At 40.6% G+C, this 19,673-nt stretch overlaps 2 protein-coding genes across 5 annotated transcripts in view; one reads left to right on the top strand and one right to left on the bottom strand.

Moving 5' to 3' along the window:
- The window catches only part of cavin1b (caveolae associated protein 1b), a 40,514-nt gene extending 27,206 nt beyond the window's left edge, over positions 1 to 13,308 (bottom strand). Inside the window, exon 1 of the mRNA XM_054768659.1 lies at positions 12,565 to 13,308. Within this exon, the coding sequence (XP_054624634.1) occupies positions 12,565 to 13,095 (531 nt within the window). The 5' untranslated portion in view covers positions 13,096 to 13,308. The remainder of the gene's footprint in view (positions 1 to 12,564) is intronic.
- Positions 13,309 to 15,371: 2,063 nt separating this feature from the next.
- Positions 15,372 to 19,673, top strand: part of LOC129174338 (V-type proton ATPase 116 kDa subunit a 1-like) — a 44,710-nt gene continuing 40,408 nt past the window's right edge. For all 4 annotated transcript variants that reach the window (XM_054766295.1, XM_054766287.1, XM_054766279.1 and 1 more), the window contains exons 1-8: positions 15,372 to 15,453; positions 16,641 to 16,793; positions 16,940 to 17,018; positions 17,165 to 17,262; positions 17,620 to 17,748; positions 17,846 to 17,928; positions 18,789 to 18,915; positions 19,002 to 19,084. In XM_054766295.1, the coding sequence (XP_054622270.1) occupies positions 16,677 to 16,793; positions 16,940 to 17,018; positions 17,165 to 17,262; positions 17,620 to 17,748; positions 17,846 to 17,928; positions 18,789 to 18,915; positions 19,002 to 19,084 (716 nt within the window). In that variant the 5' untranslated portion in view covers positions 15,372 to 15,453; positions 16,641 to 16,676. The remainder of the gene's footprint in view (positions 15,454 to 16,640; positions 16,794 to 16,939; positions 17,019 to 17,164; positions 17,263 to 17,619; positions 17,749 to 17,845; positions 17,929 to 18,788; positions 18,916 to 19,001; positions 19,085 to 19,673) is intronic.

Genomic DNA, 19,673 nt, shown 5'->3' with positions numbered 1-19,673 from the left:
GTATACCATCAGGTATACATTTTGAAAGTTAAGTCGCTGTGTGATGAGTTTAGTGTCATTTGTAAGATGACACCACGAGTTATATTGTTATACTGTTATAGATACTGACCTGCGATTTCCAGTGGGCTGACAAACTCGTTGTGAGTGTCAAATAAAGAGCTGCCTGGTTCTCACTGACTCGTGTTCGACACGATATGCCATTATATGACATGGACACATGTGGCTTATACACCAGAATTTAACAGTAATTGTTTAAAGATAAAATTATCTCCAGGGGTGGGAGAATGGCAGTGTTTTGAAAGTTAGTCTCAGGACTTCAATCCCAAGTTTCAAGTAAAGACGTGCAAGTATAAGTCAAGTGTCAAGTCAAGACACGACAGGTCGGGTCAAGTCTGAAGTCATAGGCTTGAGATTTTTGTGTCCGTACAAGTCATACGCATTGTTAAATGTTTAACAAATAAACTGTTTGGATGTTAATACATGTGGGAAAATGTGGTGTCTTGCTGGGAATGACATAATAACGCTCACGTTAGTTGAATACTTTGAATGGGGATTTTACTCAACACACTCATAAAAATTCTCAAATTTTCTAGTCATGAGACTAAAGTCAGAGTCCCCAAGTCATAGACGTCAAAGTCCAAGTCGACTTGCAAGTCTTTGATGATATTTTCAAGTCGGCCCAAAACCATCAAAATTATGACTCGCTGTAACACCCGCAGTAGTTTTGTTGTGATTGTTGTGGTAGTGATTTGACAAAGTTTAACTACTAACATTAGCTATGATTGACTGTATTGCCTGATGTAACAACAACATGACTAAAAATTGTTCATCGATCACATGTACGCAAATGTAATAGTCGCTAGCCATGGAGCTAAAAGCCTGTGCTGTCATTTTGATATCTGGAGTGACTCTTAAGGTGTCAGGGAGTGAGGTTTACCAATGTACTTTCGCACAGCCACACTGGCTGGCATCGCTTACACTCACCCCCACTAAACCTCACTCTCATCTGGGTCGCGGCACTAATGTAACCTACCTGCTCGAACGAGGGTTATTCTTATGCATAAAAATGATTTAGATGGATAAAGGCTTTCTAGCAAAAAATATAGACATTTCTTTGTACAATTTCTTCTTTTAAACCACCATTGCTAACACATGCTAACTGGTGGTGGTGTTATATTGTTGGTTAAAAGTAAATACAATTGGAGCCGAAGACATACAGCAACTTTAAAGCAAAATAATAAGGCAACACGAAATTTGAAGATTCATGTTATTACTGGACAATGACAGGTGGCAGGAATTATTGTTACTGCATGCCACCAGTTGAGGGTATCGTCTAGTGGTAGAGATTCAGGACAGCAAACAGGATGTTGAGGAAGTGGCCCAGAAAATGGATGCAAAGATGGACAATATTAGCATTATGCCCTGCACGGGAGATAAAAACCATTCTACACAAATGAAAACCTAAAATGTGAGTAATCCAAGGAGGAGCGTAGAAGGAATGAGGGAACTGGGATTGTGGATAAGGTGGAATGGGGTAGGGTAGGGTGAGGCTGAAAGATGTGGAGTGAATTATCCACATGGGGGGAGATGCTGAGAGGGGGGAACGGTGGAACACATACAAGGGAGGAGGCAGGAGGTTTGCACACAGAACAATGACTGCCTGAGCAATGAATCAGCTGTCTAAATATGCTCTCTTGGTCTTCATCATAATACACCCATGCACTCCCTGCGTAGTGAACACCTCGTTCACCACCTTTTCACAGTTACTTTCACAGTTTATCATTTTAATTTGAATGTGAAGCTGAATCTTGGGTCAGATATTATCACTGGACACTATATCGACACTATATTTGGGACGAAGGTGGGTGGATGTATGATCCCAATGGAGCATCGGAATTGAGCAGAAAGGCAGGACAAGTGGGAATAACAGAATTCATTGTGCGCTAAAAATACAGGTAAATACTTTATTGATCCCGACGCCCTTGCAGTAATACAATTTGGAATTTGACCAGAAGTTTCTGGAAGAATTCGCCCCGGAAGTTGCACACAACCTCGAGGTCGACCCGTCTTCATATGATTTGGAAAGTGAGATGTCATCATATCGACTTAAGCTCAGTGAGCAGCTAAAACAAGGGTGTCCAAACTGCGGCCCGACGGCCATTTCCGACGTGCGGCTGTTTTTTGTTAACCCACGGAACATTCAAAAAATATAATTTAACAACAAAACTAAAATAGCCCCCAACAACAAAATATTAGCAGTAATTTTACAAGAATAAAGTAAAACAGTTGTACGGTGTTCCCTCGTTTATCACGGTGATAGGTTCCCAAAACAGCCCACAATAAGTGATATCTGCAAAATAGCCACCTATATATTTTTTTAAATATATTATATATATTGTTATATATTTTATATATACTTATATATATATTTATATATTTTTTTACAATTATTATGTATGTTATAAGGCTGTAAAACCCCTCACCATACACTTTATACACTTTTCTCAGACAGGTAATAACATTTTCCCACATTTCTCAATTGTTTAAACACTCTCAAAGTTATAATTTCGTTGCCATTTTAATAATCAACCAACAAGGTTGGACACAAAAAATGCTTAAGTGACTCGTGTATTTCACTCCTCTGGCTGTGCCTCGCCGTCCCTGCGCCTAGTGCTAAAGCGCAGAACTACAACACTCAATTTCCCACAATGCGATTCTTCTTAAATGGCCAGGCTCAGCCAGTAACAGCGTTCAAACCTGGAAAAAAAAACCCTACTAAAATTGCACTAAAAAAGGTGAACCGCGATGGAGCGAGGGAACACTCACAGGTAATCTCACGAGTAATCTCATGAAAAAAAGCTTTAATTTTAAGTACCGTCATAATAGTGTGAGGAAACAATAACATAAGCGTAGTGGTATAAAGTTGAAAAAGAAAGGTCGTAATATTATGCGAAACAAACAAAACAAAATAAATTTGATTGGGTTATAAAAGACATAATGTTGTGGGAATAAAGTCCAAATATTACGAGAAGAAAATGTACGATGATTATTTGATTAAAAATGTGAAAAAAGACCAAAGGCCGTTTTTACTACTCATACGCTTTTTCCACCTACATGCATATCACAAAGCTGAGATACATTTTTTTTTTAGATATATGTACCAAACTTACCAAACTTATCAAAGTGGCCCTTGCATCCTTTCATTTTTGGACACCCCTGAGCTAAAATGTGAACTACAAGTGTGTTTTGCTTTTTCTTTGGCTTTTTTGTGTTTTTCTTATTCTCTCAAGAAAGGATTCAGTGGTGGCAAAGAGGTAAAGTGAGAAAATGACCATAAAACCAGAAATGGAACATCCTGCGACGTAGAAAAAGTGGTACACACGTCTCTGTCTCTGCTCGTACAAAATTGCCATCATTATTAAAAGGAGGAAGGAGAGTGGTAAATACACCTCAAAGTCAGCAGTGTTTTTAACTCTTAATGTGAGGAGACTCACTTCCCAGGCACAGGATGTAATACGTTACTTCTGCACGTTCGCCACCACATCATGCTAGATCCGGGATCAGCCCATCATGATCGACCGGAGATAGTGTGGGTCAATCGCAAGTGTTAATCACACCATAAATGTCACTTTGTTGATGTCATATGACATCAGTCCACTGACATTTGCTGTTGCGCCTCCACGGCAAAGATTAAGTGGTGGACATCATCTCAAGCGACGCACAGAAATGCAACCTCCATCTTTATTATTCTGATGACGGGTAAACCAACTCAGCTGTAAGATGCCTATAGCTAGAACAAAAGTTATGTAGAAAAAAAGTCAGTTGTTTGATGGCTGTGCTCCTGTGTCCTGAACTCCACTATAGAAACGTCGGTTTTCTACACTTTTGTTTGTGAAACTATTATTTCATGATTAATTGGAAAATGTGCCCATTACTGACACCTTTTTAACATGTTGCCTTGACTTCGGCTTCACTGTCTTTTGCATAATCATTTTCATTTCTTGTATATCTGTAATGTTTGATGCTGTGCGTAATACATGAACTGTGTGTATAATGAACGCTACGTAGCTATTTTGACTGACATTCTGCTCAGGTTATGTACACAACTACTGAGGAATTATGTGTAATTATCTTTATTGCCATTTTGACTTGCATGCTGACAAACTGTGGGCACCCCTGATATACATGTACAATGTACATAAGTACTCATGTTTAGAAATATACTAAGTATATTCTCTATGTTTATAGTAGGAGGTAGATCTATGAGAGTTGGTCATTTTAAAAGTATCTCACAGGCTGAAAACGTGTGGGCACCCCTGTGCTAGATGATTTTGAATACAAATTTGTTGTTTTGTAAATAAACATATTTTTGACTTTACTTTATTCAGCAGTCCTCTCTTCTCACTTCAATGTTGGCTACAGCTATGTCCTGTATCACCAGAGGGTAAGTAATTTTGTACAACATTTTACTTAAAACCTTGTCTGTGCAGTAAATAATGTTTTGTATTATAATAATAATCGCTTGATTATTTTAATTTACATGCTGTGTTTTAGGAAAAAGGGGTTTGAGATACAAACTAACCTGTGGAGTTTCCACTGCAAAATGGGTTTCTTGTTTATGCAAGGCTTACTCGTCCTCATGGCACCCCTGCTGCTAGGTCCAACTGAGAACAAATATTGTTTTGTGGTAATCATGTCACGCTCCACGTTTCCTTTTCCTGTCTTTTATTTTGTAGTTGTTGCCACCCTCTTGTTTGTATTTCCTCCCCAAATGCGCTGAAACCCTCCAAGAGGTGGTAGAACGAGGCACACCTGCAGCCGCTTGGCAATTAGTGCCATTCTAAAGCACTGCAGTTGCAGTGAGAAAATGTCGGATTGTTCCTTCAGTATCCCTTAACAACCCTCGAATTGTTGGACATCCCTCAGGACTGTTAGGATTGCTTTTCTTTTCCATTCGCCAAGTCCTGTTTCCTACAGCCAAGTTTATACCTTTTTCATTAGACTTTCCTGCAGACTTGCTGTCAACTACGTTTCATATTATTTAGTCAAATGTGCTGCCGCCACTATTGCTTCACTGGGTACGGTGCGACTTATAAATATGCTGATGAACGTGACCTTAATCAACATGCAACGTATTGAAATATCTTGCGAGTAAGCCCCACATAGTGTGGGGGGTCAAGCTATCACATTCCAGGCTTGATCCACAGTAAGTACAGTGAGCTATGCTCTCTGGCAGCAAACTGAAGGCAGATGTGAGGGAGTAAATCTTGGAATTACACTTAAATGGACCAAACTGCTCCCAGAGGAGGACAGGGAGACAGCGGTTGCTTGCTCCCACTGACAATATCAATACACAGTACGTACAGTAGTATGTAAGTACTTGTACTTGTATTTATAGGCCGACCAGTGGCTGCATAATGTAGTGTTTGTGGGGTATTTTTCTGATTACCTAAACACTCATTACAAAAGCACAGGGCACACCAAAGGTCACAATTTTGATGACTTTGGAACCGACTCAACAATATCATGACAGACTTGCGACACGAATTGGACTTTAACATCAATTAGTTGACTCTGGCTTTGGTCTGATGATTTGAACATACTTGAGATTTTCAGCGAATGTGTTGAGTATAATGTGTCAAATTATTCAACTAACGTGATCGTTATGTCTTTTCCGGCAAGACTACAAATTTTCAACATCCATCCATCCATCCATCCTTATTTGAGGTCGGGTTGCGGGGGCAGCAGCCTAAGCAGGGAAGCCCAGCTCCTCACGGCGGATCCCCAGGTGTTCCCAGGCGAGAGTCATACCTGTAGACTCTCCCATATGTCCCGGGTCTTTCATGAGACCTCCTTTCGGTTGGACGTGTCCTGAACACCTCCACCAGGGAAGCGTCCAGGAGGCATCATCATGTCTAGTTATAGCTTGTGGTGTACCTCAGGTTTTAATACTGTCACCAACTTTGTTTGTCTTAAACAGGCGTCCCTCACAATATTACGGTTCGATTATCACTCTCTCGCTATACCACGGTTTTTCAGAAATTAATTAATAAATGATTGCTGTTTCCTGGTAGGCTATGGTCTATTATTAGTCAAAACATGAAATACAAGTCATATGTAGTATTCTGGTCACTAGGCGGCAGGAATGACACAAATAAATTTAGACATTACCTTACATTACTTTACCTTAACACGGCATGAAGTCATGAAGTCAGCCATGGCATGCCTGACATGATAGAGTGAAAACGTTTCTCCTCCCATTCCGTGTGGAAGTGGTACGTTTTTGGCTTCTTTTTAGCTCGCTAGCTTGCTAGCGACCGTCTTGTGTCCCTGCAGCCTAATGTGTCGTACACAATGAATAATAACAGTTTAAAGGTGTATTATTCCATGTCTGCATGGCTCTAATGTTAAAAACGGTTAGGGTCTGTTTGTGGTTCTGCTTCATTTTGTGTTTCATTTTGTGTTTCATTTTGCGCATCCGCTCGGCATCTCTGTCTATACTGCGGCCGTGCTGATCATTTCATCTCCAAGTGTCCTGCTCGACCTGCAGGACGTCCGACTCAACATGGGCCAGTCTACCGTTCTACCAGTCTACCGCCTTCAACTCAAAGGTACACTCACCAGGGAGGGGAACTGTTTTGACATCTGTGCTCTCGTTGACTCTGGGGCAGATGACTGTTTCTTGGATTCCAACTTTGTTAACTTGCATAACATCCCTGTGTTTTGTCTCAAGGAGGCCAAAGTGGTTTGTTCGCTCGATGGGTGTGTCATGGCTCACGTAACCCACCAAACCGAGACACTTACCCTAAGAGTATCCGGTAATCATTTTGAGAAGCTAAGATTTTTTTTAGTACTAGCGCATTCAGCAACCAGAGGACCGTTCCTAGATTAGCGATAATCTTATTCTTGACCCCTCTCTAATTTCTGACTTTCACAAACGGTTCCCCGACAAGCCTGGTAGGCTACCGGGAGGCGTCCGTTGAGGGGGGGTACTGTTTGGGTCTGTTTGTGGTTCTGCTTCATTTGTGTTGTCACCTTTTGACCTCTGTTGTGATTCCTTTTAGATTCCTTCGCTCCCTGAGTGGGCGGCGCCACGAGGCGCACCTGTAGCCACTCTGCCATCAATGGCTCTTAAGCCACCTGGCTGCAGGAGGAGGACGTGGGATTGTTACAACTGATCTGCATGCTGCCCGTGAAGTTCCAGTTCGTTTGTTGCTGTTTTCTGTTTTTTGTGCTTGTAAGTCTGTATGTTGCTGGATCCCTGTTGCTGCACTGCAGCTATTATTAAAAATATACTTTTACCTGCACTCGGGTCTCTTCTCTGCATTTGCGGTCGTCGCCAGCATTAGCGTCATGCTGTCTCGTGACATTTTTGCTACGAAAAGCAGCATCAGTCCAAATCACGAAGCTCCAAGTCAGAACATTTATAGAAAGCTCATAATGTTTTAGGAAATGTCAACATTATCACATACAAATTCAGACTTCTTTCATTCGACAAAAATGAACTATCCCTCGTTTGTCGCGGTTAATATGTTCCAGACCCGACCGTGATCAGTGAAGTGGATTCCTTATTTATATATCTAATATTTTTTTTGTTACAGCATAGAAAACCTGCTTACGACCTTGTAAATATGGTTTTTAACACTATTAGAGCCCTCTAGACATGAACTAACACCCCTATAGTCACATTTACAATGTAGTAGACATTATGTAGTAGACATAAGAGAAAATAAGACACAATATAGACAAACACAAGAGTCACATTATCACCGAGTACTTTTTGCGGTGTCTCATCAATTTAACTTTACTGACACCCAGCGACCAAAGTAGAATACTGCATATCATTCCTTGTCTACGGTTTGTTTCATGAGCGCTTGCCACGCACTTATATAGTAATATTGATGTACTTGTACTTTATAGTCACACATACAGTTCTTACACCAGCCACTGACCTGTGAAAATACTGCTTGTTTGATGCTGACGCTACATAGATACGCGTAACCCGATCTTAAAATATTTAATTTATGCCAAAAACACGTGAAATTTGCTGAAATATGCATATTTATGCACAGTGGCTGAGTGGTTAGCACACAATCACACAGGCCACACAGTCTGGAGATCGGGAAGATCTGGGTTCGAATCTCCGTTGGGCATCTCTGTGTGGGGTTTGCATGTTCTCCCCGTGTGTGCGTGGGTTTTCGCCGGGTACTCCGGTTTCCTCCCACATTCCAAAAACATGCATGTTAGGTTAATTGTCGACGCTAAAATTGTCCATAGGTATGAATGTGAGTGTGAATGGTTGTTTGTCTATATGTGCCCTGCCATTGGCTGGCCACCAGTACAAGGTGTACCCCGCCTCTCGCCCGAAGTCAGCTGGGATAGGCGACCCTAATGAGGATAAGCGGCATAGAAAATGGATGGATGGATGGATTGATGCATTTTTTTGACAAATATAAATGGCCATGATTTTTTTTCCTGATTTCATGCGCTTATTTTGTACTATCTCCTGCTTTGCCCTTTTCTGTGTTCTCCCGCTTTGCGTTTATCACCCGCACCTGTTTCCGATCTGAACTTCTATTTAGTTCAGGTGCGCGTTTTGTCCTTTGTCGGACTTTGTTTGTTTTCCGAATGTTGTATCCTGTTGATCCTGCCGCTGCATAGCATCCATAATCATTAAAAAAGACTTTTTACCTGCACTTTGGTCCTCGTCTCTCGCATCCTGGGGTGGTACCACAACTCCGCAAAGCCGCAAACGTGACAATTTGCATACCGAGAACATCTGTGTAGACTTGCAGACGTGCTGTTGAAAACCTTGTTTTTGGGTTTTTTTGTTCAAGAAACGTGGTTTTGGGGGTCAAGAGTTTAAGTTGCAAAAAAAGAACAATGAAAATAAAAAATTTAAATATTGTTGTGTACATAGAGTTGCCAAATATACATTAGGTGGATGCTTTTTTTGGAGACTAAAAAATTGTAAACCTAAAAGATTTTTATCAATTTTTTGATATTCCTTTCGTTGAAGGCATGACATGTTGGCAACTGGGGTGGACTTACCATTAGGCAACCACCGGCAAATGCCTGGGGCGCCGAGATTTCCAGGAGCCCCCCAAACGTCTCATAAAAACTGTTTTTTTTTTTTCTTCGATTTAAACTACATATTACTGTTTTAGTATTAATTCACGTGCTTAAAATTACATCAAAATGCCTAATCTATCATGAGCGCTTCGGCTGCTTGCGCCTCCCTTCTCATGCAATGGACTATTCCATGTTACTGTGCATGTGGACATTAATTCCAGAAGACGAAACAAACTTGTTGGCACGGTTTGGAGAAGACTGATACGGCATTACCCAAGTAGAGTGAAGAAGAGGAGAAGTCGTCCTCAAAACTAGCGAAGGTAGCCCGCCAGAGGCTCTTGACAGCAGCCGAGAAGAATGCAGTAGTTTTAGGGATGAAGCTGAGAGGGACGCTTCTCATCACAAAGATGTGAGTATTAAAGTGGTTAACTACATGAAATGTTGCTTAATGTTCTCATCAATTACAGTAAAAGCGTTGAGATTATTCACTTGCTAGGTGATAATAATCCCACAGGAGGATTTTAAGGACTTTATCTAGCTTTGGAACATGATAAACATGAACTCATTCAATGCCAAAGATGTGTTTATACATTTTTATAAACTCAAACGCCCGATCCCAAAGATGTATTTGTACATGTTTTAATAGATGTACATTTATACATGTTCCCACGAGAGGCAAAAAAAAGGTGATGACGCACCTGCACACTAATAAGTGTCACTTTTAGAGCAGTTACAAGCCATAAAAATGGCCACAAGGCGGCAGAAGCGCATTTGCTAAGAGCTCGGCATGTGAACTTGAATGGAAAAAACACACGTGACAGCAAGGAGGAAGTGGAAGAATGTGGAGGAGTGTAGCGTGCAGAAGGTTACGCATTGTTGGAAAATTTTAACGCATTCACATGCACACACGTGCACACACACAGTTCAGTTCCAAATGTGAAAATTGTAAATAGTTCACGGTGTTATATTTGTAAATAAATTGTTATTTTGATGTGAAAACAACCCTTTTTGTGTCGTTTATGTTGTGGTACAGCTGTTTAGATATTTGAGCTGTCAAAATATTTGTGTCAAAGTGAAAGTTATGCTTGAAACGTATCTTTTCACAAAAAGCTGTTTTTCTCCCTGTTTTAGTCGGGAACTGATATTTTCCTGGAACTTACCTATGTTCTACTGCTGATTACCAAAGAACAGAAAAAGGTAGAAACAAACTTTTTTCTTCTGATAAAAGAGGGGGGTCTACTCTTTCTTTTGTAGGTTCCCTGTTTATATAGCCATAGAACACAGTATTCTGTGCGCCTTGAAAAATCTGTCTTTCAGTTAAGTCTAAAATGGCCAGTAGTGATGGGATTGTCTTTTGAAAAATGGCTGGGATTGAATGAGTTAATATTTAGAATAGTTTTTTAGGGTTTGGGGGGTATATCAACATGGCTATGTAACTACTAACTTAAGCTGGCGGATAACTGTAACAGATTTCAAAAGCAGGAAAAAAGTGGCCTAAATTACCTACTAACCTTTTGTAAAAATGGGAATTAAAATAAATAAAAAAAAACTTTTTCCAGTGCAGTACAAGGATGTGGGGGGGCCCAGTGGCTGGGTTTGCCTTGGGCCCCCAAATGACTAAATACGTCCCTGGTTGGCAGCCACATGTAGAGTACTGTAGAAGTCAAACTGGTATGCATGAGTGGCCACTTGATTTGACATGTTACTATGAAGCACCTCTAACCTAGAACCGCCCCTTCTACATTGTCTTTTAAAGGGAAGACTCCCCAGTACATTTCACGAATATGTCGTAGTTTATACAGTCTGGACCTCCTAAAATGGAGCTCTCATTTGAGCAAGAGCACAGATAATGAAAGCAACAGAGAGGGCGGTCGGCCCAAGACATGATGTCTGAGTTAAGGGTGGAAACTCTGAATGTTCTTGCGCCACTGTGCAAAAAGCTGCAAGCCATTACACATCACACTGCTGCCTCACAGGCTAAAAAAAGAAACAGGGCTCCCCTGAACTCCCCTCAAAGCAAAAAAAAAACAAAAACTTGCTCTCTTTCTTTGCAAATACAATATTCATCCTCCACTTTTTCTCTGTTACTACCTTGAACCCAGTTGTGGTATTTTCCATCTATGTTTGACAAAATGAATTATGTATGACTTTCACATGTGGAGGCGTGTGTGCTGCAGATCTATCCATCAAGTAACGTGCAAGGAAAATATCTGCAAGGCACCTGGAGTGGATTCCAAGTATGAACAAGTGTACAGTAGACTGGGGTGTGGCAGGAGCGGTATAGAGCAACATCTGGAATGAAAACCTTCATCCAAGTGAACTATGTTGTATATGAACGCAATGAAAGTATGCATCGTAATGCAAAAGAAAGCCTTGCTTGGGGGTGCTGTGTTCTTTGTAGTAATACAACACTGCAATTGAAAAATATTCAACAAAGTGAGCATTTTTTGACATTATGTCACATCAGCCAGGGCTAGATGGATACTAAATCCTTCATTTGACCAATTTAGTCGGGACGTTTCAATGCTTCTAGTGCTCCAGTTTATAAAGTAAGGCCCCGAAAGAAGACTTTGACTTTGTCACTTTACGTGCGATTACCTCACCAATGGAGGAAACCCTCAACTTCATCGTAACTATAGAAAGTGAGAGTTGAGTGAATTTACAGTTCAGAATTCTTCATCTTTTAAAACTATCTCAGCCTCCCATTATTCGTGATACACACACACACACACACAAAAAAACATTTACTTACAAAAATTCTCATAACTTTTTGCAGGATGATATTCTCATTAAACATTACCAGTGTATATATTACAATTTTTTCTTACTTTTTTTATGTGAGAAAATGAAATAAGGCCTCTTTGATTTTTTGCAAAATTAATTTCTACTGATTACTCTTTAGTGCATCTATTCTCCAGCATATCAGATTGATAGACGCTATTTATCTTTCATTGTATTGTAACTATAAAGCAGCCATCTATTGATTAACAATGATAGTATAGCATTGTGCAAGGTTGCACACAGGGCAACTACCAATACTACAGGTACATGTAATGACAAAAAACAGATGACGTCACATTAAACACGTAATATTAACAACTAGTTACAGAGCAGTCCAGCAAAGCATGCTGGGAAGCAGCATGTGCCAATTCAAGCTTGATCTTTAAAAAAAAAAAAAAAAAGTAATGTACTCGCGTTTTTAGAATGGGGAACGACATGGAAAAATACAAAAATTCAATTCTTTATTTGAAATGATTAAATAACAAGTTAGTAAACACTGAATCCTGACTTTATAATGGAGAAACGACGTCGTGTTAGTGTGAGTGATGCGAGACAGCACCGCCTGTCACTTGAACTCTTGCCAGCAAGATGACCTTCAACCACACCCTTGTGCCCACTGTGTCTTAGGGGGTCACACCCATCCCATCCACTCAAACAGTCCAGTCAAAGTCAAACAGTACATGCGCTCCATGCAAATAATCTCTCACCCACCTGGTAGATCATGACTTTAAAGTTGCGTCTTTTTAGCAGCTCGGCCTCATTGCTCTCCAGCTTCTTGATTTGTCCCCCTTGCTTCTCGAGGTTGGCGCGCACGGTCTTGACGTTGACGCTCACTTTGCGCACCTTCTCCATCATCTTATTGACGCTGTTGGATGTGGTGCTGTGGCTCTTGGTCAGCTTGGTGAGCTCGCTCTGGATGTTGGTCACCGAGTGTTCCATCTCCTGCTGCCTGGCCTCCAGCCCGCTCTGGGTCTGCTGGATTTGGTCCACGGCGCCGATGATCTTGTCAAGCAAAGACAGCACCACCACCCCGTTCACCTGATGGTCGGCCTTGCCTGCTTCGTCCTTGTCCTCGGCGGCCTCTCCGTCTTTGGCCATGTTGCTCAGCTCTTTTTTTGCTGCGGCGAGGCCATCTTCTTCATCTTCTGATGGTGGGATGTGGAGCTCGTCGTCTGAGATCTCAGTGAGGGATTGAGGCTCGAGCTGAGCACTTGAGCGCTCCAGTGCTTCCATTGCTGCCATGTCAGTGAAGTTTAAAGTGTTAAGTTAGTCACCGTTGCTTGCTCACCTGCTTGCTGGTACGGACTCAGGGATAAAAAGCTTTCTCTGTCTATGTCAAATCGCTTCAGGCCACTTAGCAGGTGGTGCCAAGCAAAGCTGGATGCTACCACATGAGCTGGGATGTGAATGCCTCACCAGGCAGAGAAACCCTTATGTCAAGCTACAACCAGCAGTGTTTTCTCTTTCTCTCTTGCCACTCTCCCTTTTTTCCATTCGCCTCTCCCCCTGTCATCAAACCCCTCCCTTTCCCCCTCCCACCCACACACACACACACACTCACAGCAGGAAAATACGACTCCACCTTAGGCTATGTAGATCCAGCCCCTCAGTGATCCACACGCATACCCCTTGTGGTCGATGAGTCCCATCAGCATGGTAGGAGGTAAGTTGAAATGTGTATACACATGCTTGGGCCCAGCAGAAATAGGAATGTAAGGTATTGTCAGTTCCTTCCAGCTAAATCACAACCTTTGGCTCATTATTGATAAAAAACAACCATGTAGAAGTTATACTTCTTGTGTAAGCTACTGAAAACCCATGGCCAAAAACGGTTGGCATTATTTCTGATCCACAAAACAGCAGAGCAGAGGAATCCAGTAGTTCGCAACGTTGCCTGCAGCAAGAAGTCTTTGAGCTCTTCGTGCATTTATCACAGCTGACCTGGGTCTCGTTTATCGCGGTTAACTGTTTCAAGGGCCCGACCGTGACAAGTGAATTTCCCCAAAGTGGGATTCCTTATTTATAAATAAAATATTTTTGTAGTTACAGCATAGAAAACTCGTTTACGACTTTCTTAATACTGTTCTTAACGTTATTAGAGCCCTTTGGACATGAAATAACACCCCTATAGTCACCTTTACAGTCGTATTACCCAATATAGTAGACATAATCAGAGAAAATAAGCATTTAAAACATAAATAAGAGTAATGCTCGTGTGTGTTCCAATAAATGTATTCCAGACGTGTGGTGGGCAGGAGGTTCAGAGTTCAGTTTTAGCTTGGACTGGATTACGACCTCAATATTATCCCTTGTTATTATTATGATGATTATTATTGTCCCTTTTGTGAGATATTTCAAGCCTGCAATAAAAGCCTGTTGGTCAAGTCTGATGCTTTTGTGCCTCACTAAACATTACAGTAACATTACTGACACCTAGTAACCAGTGTAGAATACTACATACAGTATTATGAACATCTTTAAATGTGTCTTTTGAATGCCTTATATTTGCATTTTAGTTCCTTTAGGCATTTTTATGCTTGAAAATGCTTCATTTAACCAAAAAAAACTAACATTTACTTAAATATGCATTTTTTTTACTAATAATATATTTTTGCCAGACTGTATTCTGTTAACCTAACATATTGTACATGGGAATAACAGTAGATGATCAAGGGATCATGCAAACGCCACACAGAAAGGGCTAAAACAGGGGTGTCCAAAGTACGGGCCAAGGGTTATTTGCGTATTTTTACATTCTAAAAATAGAATTAAACAAGAAAAACAAAAAAAAAAACAGCAAAAATTGAAAAATCAGCAGCAATTTTACAAAACCAGCATGAAAATATTAAGAAAAGAACATTGTAGTCTAACAAAGAAACTTCTAGTTTCACCAGAATAACGTTGTAATGTTATGAGGAAAAATAACATAATTTTAGTAGCATAAAGTTGAACTATTAAAGAAAAAGACGTCATAGGTAATAATAATTAAAAAAAAATAAAGTTGTCATTTTTGGAAAATTAGGAAATTAGGTTGTGCGTAATATTATGGGAATAAAGTCAACAATATTACGAGAAGAAAATTTGAAGAATAAATTATGAATATCCTTTAATTTTGTTGTTATTGTTATGATGATGACGATGATGGTGTGTACTATTTATTATTATTACTTTTACATTATTACTTTTTTTTATTGTGCATCCATCATTATCTCTATGCCCGTTTATGCGCTGACAGATGGTCTCGTGCAAAATGTACTTTTATTTATTTAAGCTTCATTTAATCCGGCAGGTCAATTCATAACAACTTCTCACTTACAACGACATCCTGACCAAAATAAAACTCCTGTATTACATCATCAAAATGGGGAATACATTTTGAAATGTATATAAATACATTCAATTGTCGTGAAATTGTCGTATTAAATCTTTGTGACCAAATGTTCAATGTTCCTTACGGAAAACTACCTTGAAGTAAAATCAATGTGCTTTTATTTTTTACATACGGACTTTGTATTTCCGGTTGCTGTATCGAACTTGACACACCTTATTGGCTCGCAGCATCCAGCATCCTGACGGGAGCACACATTGCTCGTTCTATCCGTAAGTGAATAAAGCGAACATAATAATGAGGTTTCATGTAATGTTTAGGTTTGTTAACATGTTGTATAATCAATAGCCATGCGGTATTTATTAACCCTGACATTTTTCGCTTAATATTTGACGTGTGGGTCGAAAGGACGGCAATGCGAGGCCGAATGAGTCTGTTTTTCGTGGATTTACGCCGATATTATTCATCACTTATTGTGGCAAGTCGACAGCTTTTCAAAACACGGTCAACATTGGTCAGCTCAATCAGAGCAGCATCACGTCATTGGCGTGTGATCAGTTTTTATGTCATTAACGACGAATAGCAACTGTAGTAACAGTGATACGAACGGATGGTGCTTGAGACGAGTACAAATAGTACGCCTGTCCAAGGCAGAAGATGCTGTCATAGAGATGGAGGCAAGTAGCATCATGGCGTCCTTGAGCTGAAGGGTATATACCCCTCCTACTGCAAGCGGATGCGCAAGACAGATGGCCTCACTTCACCCTCAGCCTGCCAAGCTAACATGCTAACCCATTTTTAAACTCTATAATATAAAAAATGCTATGACGTCAGAAGATTTAACATATTTGGAAGCAATGCAGGTGTAGTCATATTTTTGGGGGTTGATTTGTTTTTCTTAACTAGTAAGCATTTGTTGCCTTAGATTCAGACGCGCTGTCTTGAGACACCAGCGTACGATAAGCCGGCTCGCTCCTCCCCCTTCAAACCTTCTTGCACAGTGTGACATGCACCTCCAAAAAAACATAACCTCACGTACTGTAAAAGCTGTGGTTGGTTGATTTGTAGTACATAGTCGTGCATATAGGACTCGTTTAGAGGTTGTACGGCTCACCTCTGCAAATGCAAGTGGTGTCCCAAGTGCGGCCTGGGGGCCATTCGTCACCCATGGCTCATTTTTTGTTGGCCCCTTGGCACATTTTGAAATGTTTTGAAAATGTTTTTTTGTTATAAAGACAAAGCTTTATATAATTTTTGTATTCTTTTTACACAATTAAAAAAATGGATAAAAATATCAAAGTGGTCCCCCGTCATCCTTTGATTTTTCAGTATGCGGCACTTGCTGGAAAAAGTTTGGACACCCCTTTTTTTTTTCTTTGGCAGGTCTTTGCCTTGGTTGGCAGGCCTGCACATGTGTGTGTAAACACAAGTTGTCTTATTAGTTTGTATATTTCTACAGGGTTTCTTATAGTTGCGTTGGAGTGTACTGGTCATCATGGGGGAGCTATTTAGGAGCGAGGAGATGACCCTTGCCCAGCTGTTTCTCCAGTCGGAGGCGGCCTACTGCTGTGTCAGCGAACTGGGGGAACTAGGCATGGTCCAGTTTCGGGATGTGAGTAGGATCGCTTGCATTAAAAATGACCCTTTTCAGTGTTTCGTCCTCATACATCATTTGCTTCTTCATGAATTCAAACCCATGAAAACAAAGAGGCTTACATTTGATGTAGTACGTATGCCTGACAACATTTCCATTTGCAGCTGAATCCGGACGTGAATGTGTTCCAGCGCAAGTTTGTGAATGAAGTGAGGAGATGCGAGGAGATGGACCGAAAACTACGTGAGTAAATTGAGGCAGTCAGTAACAGATGAAATATCTGTGGTATATACCCAACTTCAGTTTCCGATGCTCGTATTTCTTCAATTGGGTAAAGATATCGGAAATGCAGCTTAGGAGTTTAACTTTGCCATCACTGTACTGGACAGGATTTGTGGAGAAGGAGATCAAGAAAGCCAACATTCCAACTGTAGACACTGGTGAAAATCCTGAAGTGCCGTTTCCAAGGGATATGATCGATCTGGAGGTAAGAACTTTTTAACTCTGTTCTGGACACTATTTAGGAGACAGAACTAAGTAGCAAAACTAGGGGATTTTGTCTACTATAGTACAAGTGTAAAGGTGACTATAGGGCTGTTATTTTATGTCTAGAGTTCTCTAATAATGTTAAAGTAGATATGTTTAGAAGAAATATGTTTTCTATGCTCTCCCTACCAAAATATTCCATTTATAAATAAGGAATCCTACTTCGCGGAAATTCATTTATTACTCACGGTAAAGGAGGGATTACTGTATGTATAAACAGTACTCGCTAAGAGAGGACATTCAGCGCAATTAACAATTGGCACAAAAAAGTAAGCGTAAGAGTGTTTGTGTTTTGCAGGCTACCTTTGAGAAGTTGGAGAATGAGCTGAAGGAGATCAACACCAACCAGGAAGCCCTGAAGAAGAACTTCCTGGAACTGACGGAGCTGAAACACATCCTTCGCCGAACACAGCAGTTCTTTGACGAGGTTCGCACGCTTTCATAGTTCTCCATCTTTACTCAACTCTGTGATTATGCAAACGAATTAAGTCTTGAGTTTTTATATGATTACATTTCTTTGTTAGATGGAAGATCCCAACTTGTTGGAAGAGTCGTCAGCTCTGATGGAAGGCAACGAAGGGGGCCGAGGGGCTCCACTCAGACTGGGGTAAAGCACGAGACCGACATGATTGAGAGATAGATGCTTTATTTATCCCCAACAGAAATTCACGTACATACAGTATATTTTGCATTTAAAGGGAAACTGCAATTTTGGTAGAATTTTGCCCATCATCCACAATCCTTATGTGGGGCATGAACACTCTTTTCTGATAAAAACAGATAAAAAAACAGATAAAAAAGAGACAGCTAAGGATGTCTGTTTGTCTAAATGTGCCCTGCGATTGGCTGGCGACCAGTCCAGTGTGTACCCCGCCTGTCGCCCGAAGTCAGCTGGGATAGGCTCTAGCATACCCCCGCGACCCTAAAGAGGAGAAGCGGTATAGAAAATGGATGGATGGATTAACATTTTTATGCCTACTTTACTGGCGTAGAGACACCTGCGCCCAGGAAGGAAGTTCCGGTAATGCTTAAAATGCCCAAAAATACAGCAAAATACTGTAAGTATTACATGTTATCATGAATGTACCTGTTACTACTGTACATGGTCGCAGCATGTATAAAACCATAAAACCTTGTTGAAGGTTTTTGGAGATGTTTTAAGCGGGCTTTGTAGACGTATTAGGTGTGTTCCATTACGTGCCTTAATTAGCTGCCTCTTTTTAGCTGTTTTTCTATCTTTACAACTCACAGAAAAGAGAAAGACTTGTGCTAATGTCTCACACAAGGTTTCCTTCAAGGGACTACTCACGCTAGGCCATGGCACGATATGATACACAAAGGTAGTTGAGCTTCTATAGAGCACACTCAGAACTGACTGGGTAAACGCCATTAAACACAAATTATTTTAAGATTGAAAAATGATCATTTTTCCCATAGCAAACACTAACTTGTGTTGTCATCATACAGGTTTGTGGCTGGCGTGATCAGCAGGGAGAGGATTCCCACTTTTGAGAGGATGCTGTGGCGGGTGTGTCGAGGTAACGTTTTCTTACGGAAGGCTGAGATTGAGGACCCACTTGAGGACCCCACTACGGTCAGTTGACAATATATGAGTATGGAAAATAAAAACTCGGCTTTTCATGTGAGTGCAGTAAAAAACAATGTAATCCTTTTCAACAGGGAGACCAGGTCCACAAGTCTGTCTTCATCATTTTCTTCCAAGGTGACCAGTTGAAGAACAGGGTGAAGAAAATCTGTGAAGGGTGAGAGTCTCTTACTAGTCACACTAGGCCGTTGGGGCGGCCACGGCTCGTTTGCTTGTGCCATCACTTCGTGACGTTTTGCTGTTTTACTGCAGTTTCCCTGACTCTATTGAGAGCCACAGCATCTGATCAGTTATCAATTATCCTGAATTCATTTACTTGCACTATTATGCATTGAAATGCCACAGTGTTGGATATTGTTCAATCTGATCTATCACAGTCTGTATTTATTCATTTACAATCTTTCTGTTAGTTTTAGCCTTAATTCTTATTTAATTAAGGCGTTCTTTGTCGTTGTAAAAGGTTTCAGTCAGTTTTTACTCCTTATTTATTCTTTCCATAACCGAAAGAGCCAGCTTCAAATTCTGTCTCTTAACTCCACTATTGTTCATTTTTTATTATTTATTTTTCCCTATTCTAAAATGCTAGCATAGGGACATGTCATTCACATAGGTCCTGCTTCTTTCTATTCCTTTTAGGAAATGTTGAATTGTGCAAGAGTAGCCATGTTATTGCCGTAATTTCTGGTAATTGGGTGCACCTGAATATAAGCCGCACCCACTAAATTTGAAGAGAAAAGAAGATTTGT

The sequence above is a fragment of the Dunckerocampus dactyliophorus genome, chromosome 2, assembly GCF_027744805.1.
Source record: "Dunckerocampus dactyliophorus isolate RoL2022-P2 chromosome 2, RoL_Ddac_1.1, whole genome shotgun sequence".
NCBI classification, from domain to species: Eukaryota; Metazoa; Chordata; class Actinopteri; order Syngnathiformes; family Syngnathidae; genus Dunckerocampus; species Dunckerocampus dactyliophorus.
This window is presented reverse-complemented; position numbering and strand designations above follow the sequence as displayed.